The sequence below is a fragment of the Myotis myotis genome, unplaced genomic scaffold, assembly GCF_014108235.1.
Source record: "Myotis myotis isolate mMyoMyo1 unplaced genomic scaffold, mMyoMyo1.p scaffold_m19_p_8, whole genome shotgun sequence".
Taxonomy (NCBI): domain Eukaryota; kingdom Metazoa; phylum Chordata; class Mammalia; order Chiroptera; family Vespertilionidae; genus Myotis; species Myotis myotis.
In genome coordinates this window covers 51,261,334-51,286,196 of record NW_023416390.1, presented here as the reverse complement: position 1 = coordinate 51,286,196, position 24,863 = coordinate 51,261,334, and the positions used below count along the sequence as shown (strand labels likewise).

Genomic DNA, 24,863 nt, shown 5'->3' with positions numbered 1-24,863 from the left:
TGAGAGTTATAGCAAGAAAAGTAATCACAAATCTTTAGGAACTACAAATCTTTGCCTCTATTCCATGGGAAAATAGTTACAAGTTAGTTGGAAATGTTTGTGTGATGAAGAGGTTGTCTAACCTGCTATGAATGATTGGAGGATTTCTTGGACTAATGATCAAAACACAATAAAAACCAAAACCAAAATAGAACATCTTAGAGAAACTCAATAGAAATTTGAGGTCTCTTAATACTCAAATTTAATCAACCCAACCAACAGAGAAATGATATAATTTTTATACGCCCCAGAAATAGGATGAAAAAACTTTACTTTCTAAGTAAACTTTACTTACGTTCTAAGTAAAGACTGAAAGTTGTACAATTATTTTATGAGACATTCTTGTGTTAACCAATTCAACCCAAACTTCTATGCTGTTATTTAAAAGGCAGTGTGCAGTCATTTGAACAGTAATAAACTAGTCCATAGGAATTCTAAATTATTTTAATGAGCAAACTATAAACCCCACAAAATGTGAAATGCAACCATCCAAGGTATATAATGCTGTCAAAAGCCAGCTAAGCACCAATGATGTAAGGAATATTTTATTTATCTACTTACATATTAAATATATATTTATATTCCATATGTGTGTGAAATACATAGTAGTTTTCATATATAAACATTTAGTATAAAATTCTTGGAATAAAATAAGATATATGAGGAATTAAACTATAAACTTCTTTATGAATATTATATGTTATTAATAATAATAAGGAACTATCAACCAGAAGAAACTGTCAGTTTACACATTCCCCTGTTCTTGAATAGTTAATTCAGGTCTGTTTCCTGTCATCCACACTCTCCATCTTGATGAGCCTTGTTTCCCCATCATTAACATCAGTTTATCAATGGTTTTACCAGTCACCAGTCTTCTGCCTCACTTCCCTGCCTCATTATCCTCATTGCTACTCCTAAAGTCATAGAATTTAGAACTAAGTGGGGCACGAACAGTTATCTAGTCAAAACATTGTACTCATGAGAAAAATAGGCCCAAAGATCTACGCCAACTTTTTCAGGAACTCCCAGATATTTAGCATGACCACTTGGACTTGGACTCAGATTTGGTGCTTTAGTCTAGTGCTTTTCCATTTGCTAATACTATAATAAAGCCTCTCTTATCATTTGCTTCCATATTCAATTGCTTCAACATTGGAATTCTATAAAATCTCAACTTCCTGCCTCACTCTGACAAATTTCTTCCTTCATTTGTTCAACTTCCCTAACATCCCGATATCCTGGGGAAAATACAAGAGCTAATTTCCATCAGTATTTCAAAGAAAGGTTAATAGCAGATATTAGAGGGAGGAAATTGTTTATTGAGCACATGCTAGATGCCAGGCATAGTGCTAAATGTTTTCACAGTACCTCACTTGACCTTCACAACAGCTCTGGACGATGGGTATTACATCCGTTTCAATAATAGAAAACAAAGACTCAGATGTTTTATCATACGTGTCCAGATGCTACATTATTAGTAAGCACTGGCAATGAGGTCAAACCCAGTTCCACCAGACTGTAAAGCCCACATTATTCCACAAAAACTTGCTACCTGAATCAGCCCTTTTGGATAGGAAACAATGAGTTGGTTGTTTATTGAGCAACAATCATGTAAACACTGTTGGAGATACAAAAGAAAAGTGGAGCATGACTTCAGCCATTGAGCTAATTTATAATAGGTTTGAAAATCAAGAATTATGATACCGCAAGAAAGTGTTTAATATTCAACCATGTTTTATTTGCAAATGCATTTGGAGTTAAGAAAAGAGTGTTTAATTGCCCTGAGTATCATTAGAGGAGATAAGACTGGAATTGAACATTAAAAAATATGCAGAATTAAGATGAGGTGATTTGAGTCAGAACACTCTAAATGTGAATGTAGATAGTAGTGAGATATTTTCCTCTATGTCACTATATAAAAATGTGTGTGGTGTTTGTGTGGTAGAGTGGTAAGGCTATACTGATGGGACTGATGGTGATAGATCAGGAAACACTGCAGAACAAGATGGTATAGGAAGGATGAGCTCAGATGGGATTAGGGGAGTCTTAAAAACCAGAAAAGGGTGTTGGCCCACAACTACAGAAAATAGATACTTTAGCAAGGTAATAGCACTTGAGTACCGAGTACTAAAAATGTTATTTTAATAATAGTTATAGGATTAAAAAAGACATACCTTGAATGAAGAAGTAATGGGTCTTCGTTTCAACTAAGAAATAGGGGAAAGGGAGTTAGAGTGGCTATAAGATTCCTATCTTTGAGGTTGGCCACTACTAGAGGTAACACAAAAGTGAAGTGATATTGTTAGGACTCTCAATAAACTGAGAGAAAGATTATTTTTCAGCTGTCATCTATTATATTTAAAGTTGTCCTTGACCATGGTCTGTAGCAGTTGGAAATATAGCACTTACTTGAACACAGCTTATATCACAAGAGTAAATAATTACTAGAGTTATTGAGTACGTACAAATCTTGAGTGAAAGACATAGCTGTAATAAGCATAAGCAAAGAAGTAGGGTTGGACTGATTAGAAAAATCAAAGAACAATCAGAGAAAAAAATCAATATTACAGGTGCCAAAGATGGAGAATTGCTCAAGAATCTGGTGGGGGTCTATTGAAACAAATAAGGCAGTGGAATTGAAACCACTTTGGGGGATAGATGTTTATGCAATTTTATTTAACTGTCTGCCCAGTACTTTCTACCTTCTGTTAGAGATTGCTCCTCCACATGTATGATTATATTAGTCTGCCATGTTTTCATATGGCTCCACCCTCTGCCAGACTGATTTAAACCAGAAGTGAGCATCTAATCCATGGTATGCCAGAGTTCCCCTGTCATGAGAGTATTTGAACTGAAACTGAAAAGAGAGCCAGTCCTTTTTCAGTGCAGAGGTTACAAGAGGTAAAACCAGTGATCTATGATAAGCGTATTTCCTGAACTAGAGACAAAAGATGCAATGATTATTTGGGCTACATCAAAACCCTTGGTTAAAGCAATTTCTTGGAGCCCAACTACAAAATTACCTTTCTGTGGTTTGGTAGTCTATCTTTCCTTTCCATTCCACAAGTCATCCTCTTCCCACTTTAAGCTAGTTTGAGAGGTTTTTTTCCGTTTTGTGCCAAAAGGAAGATCTTGATTAACAAACTAAATAAAATACTTTTCTTACTTGTTTATTCATTCCAATTTCTTTATGTAATTTAGGAGGAAATGTACATGTCAACACACATACATAGGTGACTGCTCTAGTAATTTGAATCAAAACTGGCTAAATTACAAATGCATTTTACCAACTATTTCTTCTCTGTGTGAATACTACTGAAACATTTCATTAGATCAGCAATTTTCAACTGGTGTGCTGCCAGAAGCACACTGGTGTGTGGCAAGAATTTTGTAAACATGCAATACCTGACTATTTAGTCAGGATACTGCCCCTTTCCCCTTAGATTGCCAAATTAAAAAATATCAGGAGCCAACTCAACAATAGCCATCAGTGTGAATGAATCAAAATTATACTTATTTTTTTGTCAGATCATCAAAAATAATTTTTTTGGTGTGCCACAGAATTTTTGTAATTCGTTTGTGTGTCATGAGATGAAAAGGGTTGAAAATTGCTGTTTTAGGTAATTCAATTTGAAATAACTATGCCCTCTATTATACAGAAATTAACCTGTGTGTTCCTTTAATTGGACATGATTTCTTAAGAGGTTATATGTGCTAAAATTCATGCTTATGGAGCTAGATTTAGATCTGATGGTTTCGCTAGACCGATATCTTCAGCAAGAATGATAGTAAAAATTTTAACAAGTTTACAACTGGTGAGACCATTATCTACCAGACTGATGTTGATCTAAACCAGCTATGGGCAAACTACGGCCAGCGGGCTGGATCCGGCCCGTTTGAAATGAATAAAACTAAAAAAAAAAAGACCGTACCCTTTTATGTAATGATGTTTACTTTGAATTTATTTTAGTTCACACAAACACTCCATCCATGCTTTTGTTCCGGCCCTCCGGTCCAGTTTAAGAACCCATTGTGGCCCTCGAGTCAAAAAGTTTGCTCACCCCTGATAAACAATCAGTAGTCAAAGTAGTTGAATTTTAGACCTTATCACTGAGAGTCTTTATAATATTTCTTTAGGTTTTTTTCCTGTGGGAAAAAAAGACTATATTTTTTGTTTCAATGCAGCACAAATGGGTTTCTTTTTTGGTCTATATCCCCCACTCCTGGAATTAAGTAAACTTCAAATAAACTTACCAGGTTTCCTATAGTCAACACACTACTGAATTGACCAGTCATTGGATAGTGCTCCATGGCCATAAAGAGGGTGTTTAAGACAATGCAAATAGTGATGGCAAGATCAACAAATGGGTCCATCACAATTAAATTCACAAGATGCTTCACTTTTAACCATACATCACAGCAGTCCCAGATCAAAAACACATTGGCAAATCTATACCAGCAAGGTGGACATTTCTGCCTAGATTCTTCAAGTTCTAGAAGAAGAATAAAGAAGAGTTAGTAAAAAAAAAAAAAACATTGAAAATGAATTGCTGCTCTAGATTATACATTATTTTATAAAATGGACATTTCTACTTGGGGAATAGAAGTTGATACAACAGCTTAACATACTTGAGAAGACAATCCCATTAAATATTTTCATAAAATGTTCATTAAGAATGTCATGAAATAGACTTTATTTATCCTTTAATTAAATACAAAAAAATAAACACTTTGAATTTAATATTTTGCTTCAAACTAACTTCATTACCTAATAACTTAGGTAATAGTTGATTAAATTGCTATATTCTCTCATCAAAACAAGTTTTTGTATCAGCTTTGTAGGTATATTAAATGTATCAAAGAATTATTGTTTAATTTGAAAGTACCTTTTTAAAAACACCGTTTAAAGATGGGATCTTTATCAATACATGTGACTTGTTCTTTCCTCTGCTTGTTTCCACAGCAGCACTGATCTTGCACACAATGAGAATATGGTATATATATATATATATATATATATATATATATATATATATATATATTTTTAGTATAGATTGAAACCCAAATCTACTTCTGCTTTTCATATTTCTTTATATGTTTCAGAAGTTTAGCCTACTATATAAAAAATTGCTAGTAATTTTAATGGGTGAAGCCTATTAAAAAATAATGATGTGACTGCTTAGATATCCAATACACTAGTAGAAGATACAAAATGTAACTGATGCTTTCTAAAGAACATATGTTAGGTATGACTTATGTAACAACATACACTGCAGTGCTAATTAAATAGCCTTCTAAACTTCAAGAAGTGATGACTCATTTAATGAACGAATAAAGGATTAATAATTACTGCCCATTCCCCTGTGTCAAAATTAGTAAGCATTGTGTCAGCTCTCCTTTGAGAGGATGTAATGGTTTCTGGGAATGTGGAAGACGGGGGAGATCTTTAGGGCCCTTGCTGAAGTGGAGCACACGTTTTGATTTGTTCGACTCAGATGCTTCTCTGAACCCCATTACCACCTCCTTGCCTGGAAAACAGGTTAAAGGTTGAAAGAGACGTTTCTTTGTGCTTCTTCATACCAACACTTAAAAGGGGAAGGGTTTACTCTAATTGCTTAAGGATAATGTAATATCAGGGTAAATAATCACTGATATAGTATCAAGTGGGGAAATGTCACTCTGCAGGGATGTTAAGGACCAAAGTAAAAAAGAAATAAGAACAATATTAGTTTCTATAACCAATGGGAACGTAATATGTTCATATATCATCTACTTAGGTCTAATATGTAGATCTGATCCTGGGCAATTAACTGTGGTAATTTAAAGAGAAGACCTGGGTTCCACAAAGCATCTGATTATAGAAAGCGGCCTGCCTCATGGCCTGCTTCTTACCCTCCATTGTGTTGGTCAGGATGCTGGCTATGCTCATGGCTCTCTGCCTTCCAGAGGAATCCTCTAGCATTTCCATCGAAATCTGGTAAGAACTTAGCCTTCTCTTTCTGACTTCTGTTTCAGTGGTGGTACCCTGCAAACCAAATACTGATGGCTCAAACCACCCTTTTCAATGACTAATACAACACCACATAGTATTTTTTTGGAAAACCGTGCTACATGCAATTTTTCCAAGTCACAATTTTCAAGTAATAAAATATTAAATTTGTTCTTAAGTTATAAACAGTTTTTTAAAAAATTACCTTAGGTGGTAGCCTTTACCAAGAATTCACCAGTTAGAATGCAATTGTATAGGGCAATTATATTGCAGAACCTGCTGGATTTTTCAGGGAAATTTTCATAAGCATGCTAATGTCAAATATTGTTTCATCTTGTTCACATTCAAATTGTTTTTCTGCTTATTTCAATAACTTATAATCAGATCAATCATCCCTCCCAATAAATAATAGGATTATATAGTCCCAAGGGTAAGTTATTTTACTTGAGGCTATATTGACAATATTGACATATATGGGCCAATTTTTTCATGCACAAACACAGATGTACAATGAAATGTGTGTGCTTTCCCGAGATTTTCTTAATTATTTCTATATGCCATTTTATAAGAAATAATATTTTAGAGCCATTTTAATAGATTCAAAAATATTTGAGTCACTGTGATATTGACAGTTGTGTAAAAACTGCCCATTATCTATATTGCTCACTATAATATTTAATTTTAAATATATGAAATTTCCAGAATATGAAAAATTCTGGGTGATCATATATCTATAATAATGATTTGGTTGTTAAAGTGCTCATTATTTTGTGTTGGCAGGTCTACTGAATTTGCAGATATTATTTCATCCCAGATTCTAAAAACTGGGCTCTTTTAACTTCAAGCATTTGAAAGCTATGGTCCCATACAATTCAATTGATTCTAAAAAGTTTGTTGTTTTGCATTTAGTGAATAATACATAATATTTAAGGACTGCTTCCAAAATGACAGTCCTTAAAAATAATGTATTATTTCATTACTAGGCCTTGACTATTGCAAATTGGTATATAATGTCAGTAGGAGCTAACTTATTATCTATTATCACCTCTGGCAGTTGTCCAGTAGGTGAGGTTAAAGCTGAGGGTCCACCCACCAAGGAAACCACACCATTGCAATCCACAGTGCTCTGCATCTTCCCATTTGCTGGAAGCCCTGGCACCATCCTGGATGACATACTGGCCTGACTAACGTTACTGTTGCGTCGCTCTCCATGTCTGTGGGGCACAAACAGTGAGTCTCTCCTGCTCTCGCTGTCTTCAAATGTACTGTGCTCATCATCAGCAAAGTCATTTTCAGAACCGACATCCTTGGCCCGACCTCTGAAGCTGAAAATACTTGTTTTGCTGTTGCGTCGTGGGGAAAACAGGGAGCCACGGATACTTAGCAGAGACTGAGGAGAGAGCAAGGAAGAAAGGGATAGGGGTGGGGGGTGGGGCACACACACAATTATTTAATAAAAGTCCCAATATTGCAGAATCTATTTCCTTTTGGGTTAAGAATAGTCTTGCTCTTAAACACAGGTAATCAAATTTATGGAGAACACACATGTTTTGATATTTTTATGATAGATCACAATGCAAATTTAAGTATAAAGTGTTCATTTCTTTACTGAGAATCTTGATTTGCAAGTTATTAAGTCCATGACCATTTCATTTAATCTTCATCTAGTACTGTGAGGTGTATTTTTTACTCACAATGTTATAGGGCTGGAACTTCACGTTGAAGAGGACAAGTGGGTTTTTTGTCTGTTTTGGTGGGAGTGATAGTTAAACAAGTAGTAGGTTGCTTTCTCTGCCAAATACTATGATCTGAAAGGACCTACAACTTGGAAAATAAGTTATGGCTCAAGTGAGACTGTTGGCTCAGATTTCAAATATTTGTAGAAAATATTTTACTTCTGGATATAATGGTTTAAAAAACAAAACTATTTTCATTCACTTCTTTTGGATTCTGACAGGAAATTATTCTTTTTCCAGACCTGTTTGTCTCTATCCCCCTGGGAATGAAAGTCATCAAGGTAATCTATGATGCTGTCTGCCAAATTTGCTAGCAGTTTCCCAAATGGCTAATCATGATTCACGCTATTTGGGAGAATATATATCAGAGTAATGACAACAGAGAGTATTTCTAAACTGCTTTATAAATCATTTTCTTATTTAACATTTAACGCTAAGTGCTTTAAAAAGCAAGATATATATACTTGACTTTGCTAAAGAGGGTGATATAAAACACAGCTTATCCTTCTGATCTCACTTTAATTTTATTAAAAGGAACTGGATGATTCAAAACCATTTTGAACATTACAGATGTTCGCAAATAAATCAAGTTAATAGTTCCTGGTACAGGAAAATGAGGATTTAGTATGAAGTCTCTTCTTTCACTTTTTGGATAGATTTTAAACTCGCAGCACCAAATACTTCTACGTTTATTCTAGCCTTGATGGTAGTTTTCAAAGACATCTTTATTCAGTCTGCAGAACCTTTGTTTACTCCCTTTCGCACTGACTGTGACACTCCCTGTTGCTGCCCCTCCCCCCACTCTCCAGTTCATCTCTCATGACCTCTCCTATCTCTCTGCATAGCCAGGGTAATAATGTATTTGTACATACAGACACATGTGCATACATAGTCATATGTCAGCATAAATATGCCCGGATCTTCCCTTTCTTTCCCCAAGCTTCAGTGTAAAACCAAATAAAATTTTAGTGGGGAAAAACATTGGAAAGGCAAACTCCATCAAATTTATTTTGGTCCCTCTGCCTAATTAGGTAATGCTGATTTTCTTAGGCCTCATTCATAGCTTTATTTTTATGACTTTTCCCAGACTACAAAGCACTAGGATAATCTTTGTTGCCCTTTATAACGGGGATGCTCTGAGAAGATACTATGCATTTAAAAAGATGCCATTGGCCCCGCCGGCATAGATCAGTGATTGAGCATCGATTGTTGAACCAAGAGGTCACGGTTCAATTCCTGGTCAGGACACATGCCCGGGTTGCGAGCTCAGTCCCAAGTGTGAGAGTGCAGGAGGCATCCAATCAATGGTTCTCTCTCATCAGTGATGTTTCTATTTCTCTCTCCCTCTCTCTTCCTCTCTGAATAAATAAAAATATATTAAAATAAGATAAATAAAATAAAAAGGTGCCGTTGCTTTGGATTTGGTTAGGATTGCCACAGGAAATACCGACTGCCTATTTGTCCAACCTGCGGCTGTGCCTGCATGACACACGTTTGTGCAGCAGGTTTGTCTACTCACTATGGACAGCACTTAGGCGGATTTCCACTCTTCAAACTGATCAAGAAATTAGACATTAAGGAGAAAGTAATTCAGCCCCTCATTATAAAGAATGTTAATGTTTTAAATCTCCTCAGATTCAATTTAAATGATCAGTACCTTGGTGATGTCCAGACTGGTTTTTGAAACTTTAGTGTGGATTTTTAGGTCCTTGCCTTCTGGAATTTGGATTCAGTGAGAGAGGGTCGGACTCTGGAATCTGAATATTCACCAGGTGGTTCTGTGCAGGTGGTCCTCACTCTACACTCTTACATTAATCCCTAGGACGGGTCAGTGTAATCATCTTAATATACTCATGTTCAGAGGCTACCTTTGGAAACTGAAATTCTGTATGCAAAGGTTGGGAGTATGTGGAACATTCATAATGTATCCTGTACATGCCTTTAATTTGCATGTTTTCATGTCAGGGTGTTTTCAAAGGCGGTCCAGATCTTTGAGTTTATTTGAAACTTCTATTCACTCTTCAGAAAGTATAATAATGGGTGTGAGCACAGCTTTCAAGGCAATGGAGACTGAAAAAGGCGATGACAAAAATAGTATTCAGAGAAAAGGAACCAAAAATAACACACTAAAAGATGCAGCAGAGTGCAGGGAATGCCCACAGCTGCGCCAGGCCTTTCTCCAGGGAAAACAAGCTTTTGTGCTCTAGGAGCGAAAGATCCTCTTTCTTTGCCTCAGGCATGCCCAAACGTCCATCCCAGGGTTTTATGTTACCTTGGCCCAGAAGGTAAATCTGAACTCTTTTTCTTAATTTTCAACAACAGAAGGGAGAATAGAAGAAGAATTCAGGTCTGTAAAACACAATGCAGGGCTGGACTCAAGTGGTTTTGTAAAAGTCAAGGTGGAAGACGATGCAGGGAATTTAACTCTGGCTGTCAGCTAATTTCCCTCTGCTAGGCCCCTCCATGGCTCCTCAGCACAGGCCTCCCAGCTGCCTGCTGGGCATCCCAGGCACACTACCGCACCGGGGACCGACTTACACTTTCTGGAAGAGCCGACTTACACCTGCTGTTCCGTGAGGTAGCTTCTTCGCTTGGCATCTCTAAATGTTAGCTAAGTGTCTCTTTTACAGTGAGGTTTTCCAGACCAACCCTATTTAAAATGTTTATCTCCAGTTAGTGATCCTGATTCCCCTTTTCAACTTTATTTATTCCTATACACCTTCTAAGACTTACTGTCTGTCTCCTCCTTTAATATAAAGTTCCCTGAGGTCAGCGAATTGTATTGCTTTCGTTCAGTGAGATATTTTCAGCATCTAGAAGTGTTTCTGCCACACAGTAGGTTATTAATAAATATTTGTTGATTGGACAAATGAACTAATCCACAAGTTTTTTTTGAGCACCATGATGAAACAGTGGTGGACAAATGCTGATTTTCAAAAACACATAGATATGTTCATGTAAATGTTGCTATACTCAAATTTCTAGTTTCTCATTTAGAATTCATTTTACCTATTTTAACTTAATAAGAGCTTTACTATTTGTCACATAGGTATTCCATATTGTTTATGGAATACACACAACTGTATAAGGTAGACATTATCACCGCATTTTACAAAGTAAAAGTGACTCGACCATGGTCATAGAACTAATTTGGAGTTGAAATATGAACACAGGCTTTGTAACATCAATCATTAAGCTGTGGTGTCAAATACTATTAATCCTAACAATTTCTACTAATCTTAATAATGCTAAACTATATCAGAGATGAGAGTTTAAGCCAAAAAAGAATCTGGTTCTATAGAGGTTCAAGTTAAACTCAAAAGTGTTATACTGATGTACTGTCATATTTTATATTTGTATTATGCCAGATAGTTGTTGGATCTCTTGATACCAGCATTATCTGTAGGAAACAGTGTTCATCTTATAACTTTTTCTGTGTACATAACTATTTTGTCCGAATATGAAAAGTCAAGCTATAAATTATTAACAGAGTTAATTTTTATTTACACATTAAATGTAAATTATAAATTAAATACCCATTGATAACTTGCATATGCCTTTTGCTCCCAACCAAGAACTAAACAATGAATTTTGGACTTATTCCACTTTTTAAAGAAGTTTTATAAGAAGTTTGTTCTTTATAAGAAGGACATATAGCCCTCGGTTGATTATATATATATATATATATATATATATATATATATATATAGATATATATTTTGCTCTAACTTAATTTTAATTATGTAGAGTGTTCCTCAAAATATTAGCTTTAGGGTATAATTATGACCCAGATTAATATGATTAGAAGAGTTAATAATTCATTGTACATGAGCATTTAATGGAACCAGTGTTCAAAGTCAATTTCATAACTATTTACTCTTTACATTATGTAACAGATAAAACTTATTGACAGAAAGTTAAAACGATTTTTCTCTCTGACTTGACATATGCTAAAGAATTGATTAGTTGGCATTAAATCAGAACAAAAATAGACCATCTTCAATTTAGTTCTCTTCAAGAGCAATTAGGTCATAATTTCATTCTAATGAATTATAGCATGACACCAGATCAGGATAATGGAGACTCAAAGCAGTACAGTTCTCCTATCCTATCTTATAAAGAGGAAATATGCTAATTGACCCTCATGCTATTACAAAGAGAGTGGCACCCACAGCCAATAAGGAGGGAATATGCTAATTGAATGCCCCGCCCTCAAAGATGGCAGAGCCCACAGCCACAAGATGGTGGTGCCCAGTCCCCTTAGCCCCGCTGGGGCCCGGCCTTGCCACACACCTACCTTGGGAGTCGCCCAGTTCCCTCAGCCCCCCAGCCGCCCAGGGCTGGCCCAAGGCACAGGCAAGCCTTGGATGGCTGTGGCCCAGCTGCCCAGGGTCAGCCCGAGGCACAGGCAAGCCTCAGTTGTCCGCTGCCCAGCCTCCCAGGGCCGCCCAAGGCTCAGGTAATCAGGGCTGGCTGAGGCTTGCGCTGCCAGCAATGGCAACAGCAAAGGTGTGATGGGGGCATCGCCTTCCTCTGATCGCCAGGTCACCTCCCACCCCTGAGGGCTCCCAGTCTGTGAGAAGGGGCAGGCCGGGCTGAGGGACACCCCCTCCAGTGCATGAATTTTTATGTACTGGGCCTCTAGTCAGAAGATAAAGGCCAAGTCCAGAGACATTTTTTTTCAAGATTCATAACATATGTTGCAATCAGAACCACAGATAATAAAGGCAGAAACCCAGATGTAAAGAAGATAAATTCATCTGAGATCTCAGAAAGGAAAAGGTAAGCAAAGGATTGCAAAACTATCTCCCTGAAAAGTATGATAGAGAGGTTTATTCCCCACAGCAACTCCCCTCAAAAAAAAAAGCAGATGAAGAAACATGGTCTCAAAATAATGAAACATTTAAAGCTGATTACCTTAAGTTAAAAGTTAATCTATATAAAAGGCTAATGTGTGAAGTGTCCCTCCCACTGTCTGACCAGTCGCTATGATGCACACTGACCCACTGACCACCAAGTGGCAGATGCTCAACACAGGAGCTGCCATGATACGCACTTGCTATTTATAGAGAAATGGCACCGTGGACCTGGTGCCCACAAAGCAACACTCGGCTTCCCCCAAGTAAGACACAGGCCCTGCCACCACCCCAGAGCGACAGCCCACCAAACCGCAGCTGACGCTGCCAAGACCCCATGGTGCAAAATGCGGCCCACAGCCCAGCCCAGCCCAGAAATGGTGGCTGTGGGCACTGGGTAATGACATCACATAGTAACGCCCAGCTTCCTCTCCCTAGTGACTAGCCTCCTTACAGTTTCTTCAGCCCAGGAACACGACTTGCTTCATAGCTAGGTGGCAACATTTCACACTGTAACCGAATGTTTTTCATGTGCCTCATCTCATTTGATCCTCATAGAAGTCCTGGAGCAGGTAAATAAGAGACTCGGTAAAATCCTATTTTCTTTTCATTAGCCGGAAAACAGAGATTTAGAAAGTTTAGAAACTTGATCCAATTGAAAAGAAGTAAGAAATGGTGGACCTTGAAAACAACTTCAGGTTTTCTCACTGCACAGAATATAGTCAAACACTGCTACAGTTAAATATTTTACCCTTTGTTCTCCCTGCGTGATCTATAATAATCTGCTTCATGTTGATATTTACTGCTGTGTTGCTGACAATTACCTGAAAGAGAAGTTGGGGTGCTTCACTGGACTGGAAAAAGTTTAGCTAAATCAGAAAGCAGGTCTAATTAAGCAAGTTTATTCTATATCTATAAAAGGCTACATTGACTCACGCAGGCACAATACACATAAAGCTCTCACTGGCGCCAATCGCACGCATGTGTTTTGATCTATCATTATAGGGAAAGGGCGAATACCAATATTAAAATATTTCTTCTAATTAATTTCCTTTCAATGTGCACGAATTCATGTACTTGGGCCACTAGTGGTTTAATAAAAGTCTTGTTTAAAAGTAATTTATAATACATGCCGAAGCCGGTTTGGCTCAGTGGATAGAGCGTCGGCCTGCGGACTGAGAGGTCCCAGGTTCGATTCCGGTCAAGGGCATGTACCTGGGTTGCAGGCATATCCCCAGTGGGAGATGTGCAGGAGGCAGCTGATCGATGTTTCTCTCTCATCGATGTTTCTAACTCTCTATCTCTCTCCCTTTCTCTCTGTAAAAATCAATAAAATATATTAAAAAAAAAAGAAGGAACTTTTTTTAAAAAAAAAGTAATTTATAATACAAATATAAATAACTATAGTAAATATTAGTTACCCGCCTTTCATTTAAATCAGATATATAAAACAAAACACAGCAATTTACAAGCAACCACAATGACAAAGTAAATTGGAGCACTTGGTAGAAAGCCAAGCCATACCTGATGAGGGGAGTAGAATTTCTTGTCACTAGTCAGGCGGTTTCCGTCCATGGAATAAAGGAAGCTTCTTCTCTTGACACTGTCTTCAGATTCAGATTTGGGAAACCTGTCTCCCTCGCCTTTGTTGTTTCCTTCAAGATGCTCCCTCTGTCTTCTCTTCTTCCTTCTGTTCCTCCACTCCTTAGCACTTTTGGAGCTTAACTTTGAGGCTTCTGAGGAACTTTCCAAGAGCTCTCCCAGGCCACCTATTCCACTAAAATCTCTTGAAGCAGCTGATGCTGCTGCAACTGCCTGTTTAAAACGGAGCGAGGCACTGGTTAGAACATACGACTTTGAAAACAGTTCAGTGGTACAAATGTTGCCGCTTATGGCTATTAACTATATGTGAACATGATGTCTTCTGGTCATTTCATTGTGCTTTTACTACAAGAGTTCCATTACCAATGACACAGTTTTACATACCACAAAGCAATATGCATTAGGGCAAGAAAAGTCCTGTTTGGCACATCTCCTGCAAAGATGTGCCAGCTTTGTGGAGATGAGCTTCATTTCAGGAGACAGTTATTCTCTTAAAAAATATCTTCTACATTTTAAAAGCAAATGTTTCTTTTCCTGATTGCTGGTCTGGTTACTATTCCAACTCCATTCATAAGCGTGTTTCTTCTGAAACATGTGATTGTAAACAATTGCGTGGCAGGTTTTTTTTTCTTTCTGAATCTAGGACAAAATATTTGTGTGTTTGTGTGAACTCAAAGCATTTAAAGTGTTTACTGTTTACCTCTGGATAGAAGTTGTGGGAATGTATTGGCTAGTTTATCCTCTTACTTCATTTGAATTACATTTATTACTATAGTTCACATCTTTAGGGTCATGTTAATCCCAGAGATCAATGATTAATTTACTGCATAGCACTTTTAATTTTAAATTCTTCAGTGTTATAAATTATTATAATGAATAATAACACAGGCTAACATATCAGTCAATAAGTACCTAAAATTATCATTCAAGGGTTTATGATAATTTTTCAGTATTTTTCCATATTTTAGCACTAAGTACATAGTTAAGCATTTCAAATTTCTGTACATGCTAAAGAAACACAGCCAGCTCTGAGATAAAGTATGGCAAACATTTTGTAATTTTATTTATATGAATAGTATTTTTAGACTGGAAGTGATATAAACATGACTAGAGAGGATATGAAACAGCAATATAGTGCATATCAAAGCTGAGTTCTCATTAAGTATATTCCTGTTTTTAAACATCATCAAGGAAGTGGAAATGATTACATTATGAGGATACTGGTTCAACTCTGTACATATGTCATTCCTAAGTATAAATAACTCTAACTTATCTACCATTTTGTTCTATCTTTTCCTCTAGACTGTAAATTAGACAGGACTTTTCTCATGTTTTGGTGTGCATTGCCTAGTATGTCACCTGACATAAAAAACGGGGGCTCAGTTACTATTTAGTAAATAAAGATGAAAAAAGGCATAATGTTGTCAGTTTTTTTTGGACACTTATGTGGGATTGGGGGAAGAATAAGGCATACTTAGCTTTGACTTTTCCAGATCTCATAGAAGACTGTCAGAATGTATAACAGAAATGTATTTTAGGAAAGAATGAAGATAAAAGTTATAATGCTTTGACATCATGTTGTGCTTTATGATCCTCCTTCCCAGGGAGAAACAAACTCTCCTAAGTAGCTTCCATTCTGAGTCTCATCTCAACTTAAAATATACCATATATAGAGAAATACAAATTCTCTAGGACTAACATGATTCCAGTGATGGAATCCCTGGTACTACGTATGGCACTAAATACTTGTGTTGAGCTAAGCAACAGATAAAATGTAAGACAGATATTTGTTAATATTGAATACTATATTAATTATGGAAACCCAGGTCTAAAATTTGGTATAAGACAATGCCTAGCATTCAGATGAAACATTAATTCAGAATTTGGGTATTTATAGAATTGCATATAGTCAGATAGCCGGACTTTTATTGAATTCTTGGTCATCAGTATTACTTCTAACATCATCAATGATGAAAGATGAGAAATATTATGAGATATTTTAAAATAGGAATATGTTAAATATAAATATTTGTAAAATAAATGAAAAAAAGAAGCACATTTCTGTAGCAAGTTAAATATAGTTGATTATGCCTGATATGCAGAATATACATAATACATACCATTGAAAGAATAGAATATACATGTATTCCTCTTTATCCAAATAAAGTCCTTAATGCACCTTTCCACTTTGAATAGACAGAAACATGCAACACACAGTGCTAATCATTTATTGTCTCACTTGTTGTTAGAAACAAAGGAAGTGGTGGTAATATTCCTTTGCCATAATCCTGAAACTTGTGTTCATTTAAATCACTTCCGTAATTTGTTTTGCATAAGACATGATTTCCCTACCTATTCTGGGTAACAGTTGGCAAATAACTCAAAACCAAAACAGATTTCTAAGGCAACAATGGTAACCTCCCGACACAACACATTTTCTGTGTCACTCACCAACTCAAATCTGTCATTTGTTCCACTTCCAGTGATTTGATGATCCCTCAAAGGCAGATGTTTCCTGTCACCTCTCATGTCTGTGTACCTGTTTATACCTAGCTCTGTGACATGGCCAATGTCCTGTTTATTTGAAAATGGCTTGCTGAATTTCTCTTATAGCAAATAATTAATAAGTCCTTAATAATTACAAGAGTATAACGTTTTCTTCTTTTAAAATATCTGTGTGATTCAAAATAGGCTTTGTAACTCAGTATCTGTGTCTTTAAAATATAAAACCACATGACTGCCAGTGATTATACTGCATTTTAAACATAAAATCCAGTTTTAAAACCCTACTCAAAACTACAGGACACCGTCCTGGCCAGTGTGCTCAGTTGGCCGAGCGTTGTCCCATGCATCAAGAAGTCGCCGGTTCGATTCCTGGTCAGGGCACATGCCCAGGTTGTGGGCTTGATCCCCATGATCAGCAAGTTCTAAATATATGGTTGAACTGGGTAACAAACTAACCAATTCATTGTTAAATCCACATCTCTCTCTCTCTCTCTCTCTCTCTCTCTCTCTCTCTCACACACACATCTCTCTCTCTCTCTCTCTCTCTCTCTCTCTCTCTCTCTCTCTCACACACACACACACACACACACACACACACACACAAAGCCTAAAATAAAGACCTAATATTATATGCTGTGCATCTTCAAAGTAACTAAGTATTATTAAAAACTTCAATTTTGAAACTACAAATTCCAAGGATATACTGTCAAATAAAGTTTCAAATATCTGGAGCCATCTATCTGAAAAAAAAAAAAAAAAAAAAGAATCCGTATATATCAAAAAGTCACTATGTACAAAAGATTTTTTGCACTTCTATTTCTGGCCAAGAAATAGTAACAGGGATCAGATTTACTCTCCTTCCTGAAATAATCAATAAAATGGACAGAATACATGTAATAATGGTTTTGAAGACTGAATGAATGAGACATTGAGTAGAGTATTCAGAAGGATTTTCACTAAACAGTAGGGAATAATTAACAGTAGGGAATAATTAACCCTAAACTAAGTGCTGCCCTAATTCTACCTAACGAATCTCAAAGTTTTGAAGATGTAAAAGGATCAAATTGTTTAATGTAACTACGACTCCCAAAAAGGATCAATAATTTTTATAGAAATACAAAAATATTGAGCAACAAAAAGGTAAAATGAACAGTGTCTGTAATTCAACTGAAGATTTTCAGCAGTGTAAAAAAACACACAAAAAACAACAACCAACAAAACAAAACACGTACAGGAGTAAATGGCCATTCATGAAGAAAATGATTAATTAAAACCATATACGTCATAGATGTTAGAATTACTAGATAAGGACTTTAAACAGTTATTACAACTGTATTATATATGTTCAAAATATTAGAAACAAGGGAGATATAAAAGAGATGCAGATTGAGTTTTCAGAGATGAAAACTGTAATGTCTGAGATGGAAAATACCCTGAATGGGATTAATAGAAGACATGACACTGAAGGGGAAAAGATGATCAAGACATAGCAATAGAAACTATCCAAGCCAAAATAAACAAGATGATTCTAAAGCTCAAATGAAACTACAAAGGACCTAGAATAGTCAAAACAGCTTTGAAAAAGATAAAAATAAAGTTGGAGAATTATCCCTATCTGATTGTAAGACTTATGAACCAGCTACAGTAATTAAGAGTGTGGTATTGGTGCAAAGACAGACAAATAAATCAATTTAACAGAATAGAATTCAGAAATAGACTCACTCACATATGGAGAACTGATTTTTGACAAAGGTTCAAAGGCAATTAGAGGAGGAAGAATATTTTGTTCAGTAAATAGTGCTGGAATAATTAGATATCTATCCTATCTAATAATAGACAAACATGGTAATTAACCGTACCTCCAAAATGCTTCCCATTGGCTAATCGGGGCAATATGCAAATTAACTGCCAACCAAGATGGCGGCCGGCAACCAGGCAGCTGAAGCAAACAGGAGGCTTCCTTGCTCTAGTGAAGGAGGAAGCCAAGGTTCCCCGCCTGCCGCTGCCGGCCTCTGAACTGCACTCTAAGCAACTATGTTGCAATTATAGAACCTAAACAAACCCCAGAAACCTGCTTTCAGCTGTCACAGCTGGAGCAAGCAGGACTGAAACAATGTTGCAATTATAGAACCCAAACAAACTCTAGATTCCTGCTTTTCAGCAGCTGAGGCCTCAAGCTGGAGCTGAGCCTAAGAGCTACAGTTGGCTCTCAGCTCCAGTGACAGCCATAGAAGGTAAATAAATCCCAGAATAAAAAAAAAAAAATGTAAAAAAGGAGAGGGGAGCTTCAGTCACCTGCCAGCCTGAAAACGGCCCTCAGCCCCTCATCCAGGCTGGCAAGGCACCCCAGTGGGGACCCCCACCCTGAAGCAACAAGATGGCAGCTAATTTGCATACTGAAGGTGGGCTGCAGCAGGCAAGTAGCGCCTGCAGGCCATCAGCGCACAGCAGTGGCTGAGCAAGATCTGCCTCCTGGCCCAGAAGATGCAGGATTGCAGGGACAGCCACCGTGGCAGGCCAGACTGACATCCTCCTGGCCGCACCACGGGGGTTTGTGGATCTGAAAAGCTAGAGGCCTCTGGTGTGCACATCCCCCCCTGGCATGCGAACATCCCCCAGCACACTGTCACACTCCCGCGCCTGCAACGGTTGCAAACCAAGGCGTGCACAAGTTCCTCCCGCCTCTCCACCACACTTCCATCAACCCAGCATGCCTAACACCCCCACAGGATGTGCACACATCCCCTCTGATGCGCTCATGTCCTTTGGAGAGTGTCTGGGTGTTCTGAGTGCTGAGGGTGGGCGCCTGTGAGATGACAGTGAAAGGGCGGAGTGGTGATGCCCTGTTTCCACGGAGGCCAGTGCTGCTACGAGATCACCTCTAGGGGATTAAGGCAGGTACTAAGGCAGGAGCAGGTGCATATAGACACACCTGGTGGGCGCGGGCGGCCCTCACTGAGGTGCCTTTGGTCAGTGTTCAAGATCAAGAACCCAGAGGTGGAGAGGAATTCTGTCCTCACAGTGAAACAGTGGGATAGTTGGGGCAACTGTAGAGGAGGAATGTGCACTTTGGGTGCCAGCACCCATGAGCAAAGGCTGCCCTGACTAAACCTCGCTTGCTTGGGGCCTAGCGCACTCCTGCCGGCCAGCGGGTGACAGGATGTGCTTTTCCAAATTAATGAGAGAAAACGTTGATTCTCTTGCTGCCCACGAAGGTGGAAAGTGAAGTGGGGAGACATGTGGGGAGTGAGCGAGGTTCCCTGTCTGGGGGTTCCAAATATGCTGTTGGTTTCTTTCACCGCTGACTAGAGATATACAGGGTGTCACCCCAAAATGTATACACACTTTGAATACCTACTAATTCCAATGGTTTTAAGCATAAGAAAGAAACAACAATGGAGCTGTTATCTGTTAAAAGTGTGGTCACAAACAGGTAGTTGGACATTCCCTGTGGGGTCTCAGATTGGAGAGGGTGAAGGCCAGACTGAGGGGCCCATTCCCCCCACCCCCACCCCAGTGCACAAATTTCGTGCACCGGGTCCTAGTCCTATCTAATAAAAGAGAAACATGGTAATTAGCCATACCTCTGCTACCCTTCCCATTGGCTAATCAGGGCGATATGCAAATTAACTGCCAGCCAAGATGGCGACCGGCAGCCAGGCAGCTTGAAGCGAACATGAGGCTTGCTTGCTTCAGTGACGGAGGAAACCAACATTCCCCGCCTGCCTTGCCGGCCTCTGAGCTTGCAGTTTGAAACATTGTTACAAATATAGAAGCTAAACAAAACCCCAGAAACCCGCTTTCAGCCGGCCGGCCGGAATCTCAGAGCTGGAGTTGATACAGTGTCTCAATTATAGAACCCAAACAAACCAGATACCTGCTTTCAGCAGCAGAGGCCTCAGAGCTGGAGCCAGAGCTAAAGCTGGCCCAGAATTAAAAAAAGAAAAAGATAAAAAGGAGCTGTTGGGAGCTTTAGTCACCCACCAGCCTGAAAACAGCCCTCAGCCCCTCACCCAGACTGGCCAGGCACCCCAGTGGGGACCACCACCCTGATCCAGGACACCCTTCAGGGAAAACCAGCCAGCCCCCACCCATGCACCAGGCCTCTGTCCTATATAGTAAAAGGGTAATATGCCTCCCAGCACCAGGATCAGCGGAGCCGCGAGGCCTCCCGGCACCAGGATCAGCATGACAGGGGGAGCTCCCCAACCCCCTGATCGGCCCTGCTCTGTGTGTGACAGGGTGCGGCACCCCAACTCCCCCCCCCCAACGGGTCCTGCTCTGTGTGTGACAGGGTAGAGCCATAACCTCCCCATCGGCCCTGCCTTAAGTGTGACGGGGCGGTGCCCCAACACCCCTATCGGCCCTACTCTGTGAGTGACGGGGGGGAGCTCCCCAACCCCCTTATCGGCCCTGCTCTGTTCGTGAAAGTGGGGAGCTCCCCAACCCCCTGATGAGCCCTGCTCTGTGAGTGACAGGGTATGGAACCCCAACCCCCCTGATGGGCCCTGCTCTGTGAGTGACAGGGGGGAGCTCTCCAACCCCCTGATTGGCCCTGCTCTGTGCGTGACAGCGGGTGGCGCCGCAACCTGCCCATTGACCCTGCCTTGAGTGTGACAGGGGGCGGTGCCCCAACCCCCTAATTGGCCCTACCTTGAGCGTGACTGAGGGTGGCATCACAACCTCCCGATCCACCCTGCTCTGTGCATGACAGGGGGTGGCGCCCCAACTCCCCAATCGGCCCTGCTCTGAGCCCAACCAGGGGCTGCACCTAGGGATTGGGCCTGCCCTCTGCCACCCGGGAGCGGGCCTAAACCAGCAGGTCGTTATCTCCCGAGGGGTCCCAGACTGTGAGAGGGCACAGGCCGGGCTGAGGGACCCCCCCCCCTTCCCCCCGAGTGCACAAATTTTTGTGCACCAGGCCTCCAGTATATATATAAAAGCCTAAGCAACCGGAGGACTGGCCAGTAGCTATAACCTGCACTGACCACCAGGGGGAAGGCGCTCAATGCAGGAGCTGCCCCCTGATGGTCAGTGCAATTCCACAGCAGGAGCGCTGCTCAGCTGACCAACAGACACCAGACTCAGGGCTCACCTGGCAAGCGCAGCTTCAGCGGCCCAAGCCTCTGTGGCAGCATTACCGAGTGGCTGTGGCAGGCGTAGCAGGGCCAGGATGAGCAGGAGCAGTGCAGTGCTCGACCCAAGTTCGGCTTCTCCCTGACTGCCTGCTACTTCTCTCACTACTACATCCCTCAAGGGATGTCGGACTGCTGGTTTTGATCCAATCAAACCCAGCAGTCCGACATTCCTCGAGGGGTCCTGGATTGCAGGAGGGTGCAGGCCAGGCCGAGGGACCCCACTGGCACATGAATCATCCACTGGGCCTCTAGTCTATATATAAAACAATATCAACCAATAAAACACATTTTACACACAAAAAAAATAACATTGATCTAAATATAAAACTTGTAGAAGGAAAAAATAGGAGAAAATCTTCATAATGCTAGTTTGACCCAAAAAAATACCACGAATTAGATTCAACACCAAAAGCACAAACAAAAAAGTTTGATAAATTAATTTATAAAAATTAAAAACTTTTATTTAAATAAATACTATTAGGAGAATGAAAAGACAAGTTATAGACTGGGAAAAATATTTGCAAAGCATACATGTTATAAAGGACTGACTTATTCCTAGGATATATAAAAACTACTCGAAACTGAATAAGAAAACAAACCGCTCAGTTAATATAATGGCAAAAGATCTGAACATCCATTTCTCAATAGAAGCTGTACATATAGAGAGCTAGGACATGAAAAGACACTCAACATCATTAGTCATTAAGAAAATGCAAAACAAAACAGCAATGAGATACTTCATATAATGGATAATAAGCCTTACCATACCCAATGTTGGCAGATGTATTTGAGGCACTGTAACTCTGACATGTAACTCTGAATTAGGTCTCACTATAGCTTTCCATGATATTTACCTTTCAACTAACATTTTCCTTTTAATAAAACGCTGTTATCCTTTCTCTTCTCCTCAAGACTTAAGTGTTCATTTAACATGCCTCTGGCCCAAATAGGCCATAATATTAATGAGAATTTAAAGTTAGAATCTAATAGAAGATGCCTTGCTGATATCATGAGAGGAGCCGCAGGAAACACCTTTTGTGCTACAGAAACCCAAAAGAATGGTTAGGAGTGGGTATACCTAAAGTTTTCTTCTTAACATTTTAGACGACTTAACTTCAGAATAAAACCTCAAATATGATAAGTAGTAAAATACAGTGATTGGAAATATCAGTGATGTCTCTTTTTCACATTAAACTGACAATCAGATTCCCTCTCGGCTTTCTTGAGACAATTGTATAGTAGTTAACCTCATCCCAAATGTATTTTCTACCACCAGCTAATTTTCTTATATATATATCTAAAAAGTTTCTTTCACTTCCCAACTTCAGCAACAGTTTTGTATTTCTCTTTTCGAATGAGAATGCCTGTATACCAAATGAAAACCCAGTTCCAATTTGGCAGAAATATTTCTACTTAAAATTTTAATAATAATAATAAAGCTTTGTTCATCCCTCAGTACCTGAGCTTCTTCCTGTTGCTTTTTAAGCTGTTCGAGCATCTGCTGAAATTCAGCCTCTTTCTGCTCTGCTTCTTCCAAGGTGGCCTGATTCTGTTCTTCATAGGCCATGGCCACCACAGCCAGGATCAAATTCACCAAGTAAAAAGAGCCCAGAAAAATCACCAGGACAAAAAATATCATATATGTTTTTCCAGCAGCACGTAACGTCTAAGGGGGGGGGGAGGGGGAGGAATAATTTCATGAGTATTTCATATCATGTCAATAAATACCTGATTACCATACTTAGATAACCAGAAGGTGAATGCTTTTTAGCATCCAATGTATTTTAACCACGTCTGAAAGGCACCCTCCATGAAAGCCACCCTTAACGCCTTTCATGCAAGAAACTCGCAATATATATGTACTAACTGAATGAACAATTGAGATCCTCAACACCCTGACTTTAAACAGGACCTTCCTCTGTATTCCAGAGTGTTATAAATAAGTATCCATAGTTTTCATTTCATGTATGTTCATAAAATTAAATTCTAGGCATGTTAATTTAACATCACTGTGATGGCCTAAATGCCCCCAGAATTCATATGTTGAAATCCTAATGCCCAATGTGATGGTATTAGAAGGTGGGACATTTGGGAGGTGCTTAGATCCTGAGTTGGAGCCCTCATGAATGAGATTAGTGCCTTATAAAAAGAGCTTCCAGAGAGCTCCCTCGCTCCTTACACCAGGTGATGACACAGTGATAAGGTGATAAGTTCTGAACCAGAAAGAAGGCTCTGGCCAAGGTGAGACCATGCTGGTGTCTTGATTTTGCACTTCCTAGACTCTAGAACTGTAAGCAATAAATTTCTATTATTTGTAAGCTACCCAGGTGTGGTATTTTGTTATGATAGGCCAAACGGACGAAAACACTTACCAATTGGTAAAGGTTTTCCCAGTAATCTTGAGTCATTAGTCGAAATAGAGACAAGAAGGCCCAGCTAAAGGTGTCAAAGCTTGTGTAGCCATAGTTGGGGTTTCGACCAGCCTTCACACAGATGTATCCCTCTGGGCACTGGCTGTAAGAGAGAAATGGCGCTAAGGTCAGTATGGCAATTACTGCAATCTCAATCAACATTGTTGTCTGTGATTAATTTTCTTGCCTTTCATTTCTAGAACCTTTCAGATAATTGCTCACAGTGAAACTCTTATCAGATGAAATTTATTAGGGAAACCAATAGAAAATTTAGGTTCAAAAAGTCAGGTTTATAGACAGAATGGCAGAGGGGCAACAATCACACACTTTTGTCTCTGTCACCATCAATATCCTGCTCTTTACAAAGTGGGAAGGGTCACAGTGGTTGAGCATTGACCTATGAACCAGAAGGTCATGGTTCAATTCCAGGTCAGGAACATGCCCTGGTTGTGGGCTCAATCCCAGTAGGGGGTGTGCAGGAGGCAGCCAATCAATGCTTCTCCGTCATCATTGATGTTTTTATCTCTCTCTCCCTCTCACTTCCTCTCTGAAATCAATAAAAATATTTTTAAATAAATAAATAATAA

The 24,863-nt window shown here is 39.2% G+C and overlaps 1 protein-coding gene across 1 annotated transcript in view; it reads right to left on the bottom strand.

Annotated features, from left to right (window-relative positions):
- SCN3A (sodium voltage-gated channel alpha subunit 3) overlaps positions 1–24,863 on the bottom strand; it is a 110,771-nt gene that overhangs the window by 40,337 nt on the left and 45,571 nt on the right. The window contains exons 10-15 of the mRNA XM_036320582.1: positions 24,238–24,379; positions 23,325–23,531; positions 14,145–14,435; positions 7,074–7,418; positions 5,932–6,064; positions 4,294–4,532 (exon numbers count right to left, since the gene is read on the bottom strand). Of these exons, the coding sequence (XP_036176475.1) occupies positions 4,294–4,532; positions 5,932–6,064; positions 7,074–7,418; positions 14,145–14,435; positions 23,325–23,531; positions 24,238–24,379 (1,357 nt within the window). The remainder of the gene's footprint in view (positions 1–4,293; positions 4,533–5,931; positions 6,065–7,073; positions 7,419–14,144; positions 14,436–23,324; positions 23,532–24,237; positions 24,380–24,863) is intronic.